The following is a 2,458-nucleotide window of genomic DNA, read 5'->3' as shown; positions in this document are numbered from 1 at the left end:
CACAGCGTGCAGCGTGATCCAGACGCATCGCAAGTGACCGCGTCTGCAGCGTGATGCGAATAACCCAGTAGCTACTGCTCAGCGTCGTGAGCACGAGTGTGAGGCTTTGTACTGGAATCGCTGGAGTGCACTGAATGACGATACTCCCCTCTGCAGTAGAGAGTTTTGCCGTACACCCAAGCGAAAAAATATTGCTAAGCGCTCCAATCGCGCCTAGATACAACAACACCATTGTACCGGGATGTTCCAACGCGCCGTCTGCTGGGTCGCACTGTAGCAGCTCGAATAGTCCAAGTCTTATGGGTGGAGGAGCGTTCTTTTCGAATGATTCAGCTGTAGTTCGATATACGCTGTTACGGATAAAAATCCAGACGCTTTTGAGCATGAATAGGTACTCTAATGCGTAGTACGAGGCCCCGATTAAGTTGAGAATCAGTAAGAACGTTCGGATCTGTCGACTCGTGTTGTCTTGGATTCGAATACGTCGATAGGTTATCGTGGTATCAATCATGAACCACTCGATCTGACGCAAGTTGTCTTGCTCCAGTAGCTGGTTTTCCGGTGTACTACTAGGTGAGATCAGTGCTGCACACGCTGGGAGGTCAATTAGACTTCCATTTAGAGTTCGAAATTGTATCTCTTTCGACGTCATGAAGAGTCGGCAAAGTATCTGATGTTCGGTCTCCTGGGAGTCTCGGAATGCACAATTACCCAGTCCATCTCCTAAATACGCTTGGTACTTTTGAACGTTGCGACCGCCCTGTTGCATCACGGAGTCGACAACACCTCGGCAATCAGGTGTGTACAAATAGCCATAAGGTGTCGCTGCAGGTTGCGATGGCGTAGGTGTTCGATCTTTAGTCCAGGCGTTGCCGTCCATTACTAGGAGCGGCGCGTCTGTCAGTAACTCTGGGATATCCAGGGCCACATACCCAGCAGTAGTCTCGCGACGCCGACCAAGGGTGTAGACTGTGGTATTATCGAGCTTTGTGTAGTCTCGATCGTCCTCTTGGAACAGAAACATCAGATTCACCGCGAACGTAGGGACAATTACTGATACGTCACGTCCACACTGCTTGATTGCTGCGGCGTCGAAATCATCGACTGTTATTGTCTTGGCCATTGTTGTATGTTTGATAGCACAATTCCAGAACGCCGCCAAGTGCATCGTCGATACCAAATGCATTCCTACCGTATTAATCAGGAAATCCGACGTGAAAAACGTCGCCGTAACATGCGTCACTTCCGCCAGAATCGCAGCCTCTCCATTCACATTAACCCCCATCGTAAGTTGCTGAGTATCAAGGTAATACTCCAGCAGAGCACGAACACCTAATACGTCGACTAAAGCCACATGGTTCGCGTCGAAAGAACCTGGTAGCAGCTTAATCACATCTATCAAGGGGATACCTTTACTGTAGCGATCAACTATAGCCTCTGCAACGGCGTTAGTGAACTCTGGCAACTCCGAACCCATGTATCCTTCTTGCACGTTCTTCATTATCTTGCGAACTACGAGTTCGTCGTTGAAGTGGCGTAAGTAAATCTCCGACATGTTGACCACAGCAATTAACCCAAGCGTAACTTCTCCGATAGACGACAAATTGGCATCGACAGGAGCTTTAAAGAACCGATCGAGTGGAAATTTGTCGTGAAAATCTTGACAAAATTCGTGACGTATAGCTGGAAACCAATTGCCGAATAAATGTTGCGGTTGCGTCTCCCATGACGTTCCGGGTCCACATAGCGGTGCCAGAACGTCTACCATGAGATCTACTGATTGTGTCAACGTTTCTTCCGGTAAACCGGTGAGTAGATCATCTCGACGAATATTTCCACGAACCAGGAGGTCTGTAAGTGAGAGATTGGACGCTGTAGAACGCGCTAGATAAGACTTGGTGTTCGAGTCGATGAGAGGGAAGAGCGGTCGCTCGAATGTGTCGAAATAGTGCACACCACTGATGACGACGCCAATGTGGTTGAGTTTTCTCGCAGTAACTTCGTTCCGTATCTCGTCGAACGGTTTAGTGACGTAGCTGCCGAGGTAGTACTCCTTGAACGGAATAAGGCTGACACCTAGGAAGACGAGAAGGAAGATGGAAACGCACGTTCTGTATGAGATCTTGTAGTCACGGAGCAACCATCTGGATGCTTCTACTTTGTCGCATTGTTTCAAGGGGATTTCTGGCTTCGAGGGTCCTACAGTTGGTAGCGGCCTCACCGCTACATTCGCCCTGCTGTCCCTCTTTATCATCCGTCCCTGGATATGACTTTCTGCCAGGTCACTAGAAGAGTTAGCGTTTGTTGTGAAAGCTTGTATTGATCGTTACCAATGTCAACGGGTGCTTGAAATAACAAGACAAATAAGGTTGGACAAGTCTGAGCTAAAGAAGGCAGATTTATTTTTATGAACACGTGTCCACCGTGGCGAGTACTATAAACCCTGTTATTGCTAGGA

The 2,458-nt window shown here is 48.4% G+C and overlaps 1 protein-coding gene across 1 annotated transcript; it reads right to left on the bottom strand.

The window, feature by feature from the left end:
• Positions 1-78: 78 nt before the first annotated feature.
• PPTG_09793 (hypothetical protein) lies at positions 79-2,254 on the bottom strand (the record flags this gene model as incomplete). The annotated part of the gene is made up of 2 exons (XM_008905579.1): positions 79-194; positions 238-2,254. The coding sequence occupies 2 exons, from the start codon at positions 2,252-2,254 to the stop codon at positions 79-81; spliced, it is 2,133 nt and encodes a 710-aa protein (XP_008903827.1).
• Positions 2,255-2,458: the final 204 nt, after the last annotated feature.

The sequence above is a fragment of the Phytophthora parasitica genome (assembly GCF_000247585.1).
Source record: "Phytophthora parasitica INRA-310 unplaced genomic scaffold supercont2.21, whole genome shotgun sequence".
NCBI classification, from domain to species: Eukaryota; Oomycota; class Peronosporomycetes; order Peronosporales; family Peronosporaceae; genus Phytophthora; species Phytophthora nicotianae.
This window is presented reverse-complemented; position numbering and strand designations above follow the sequence as displayed.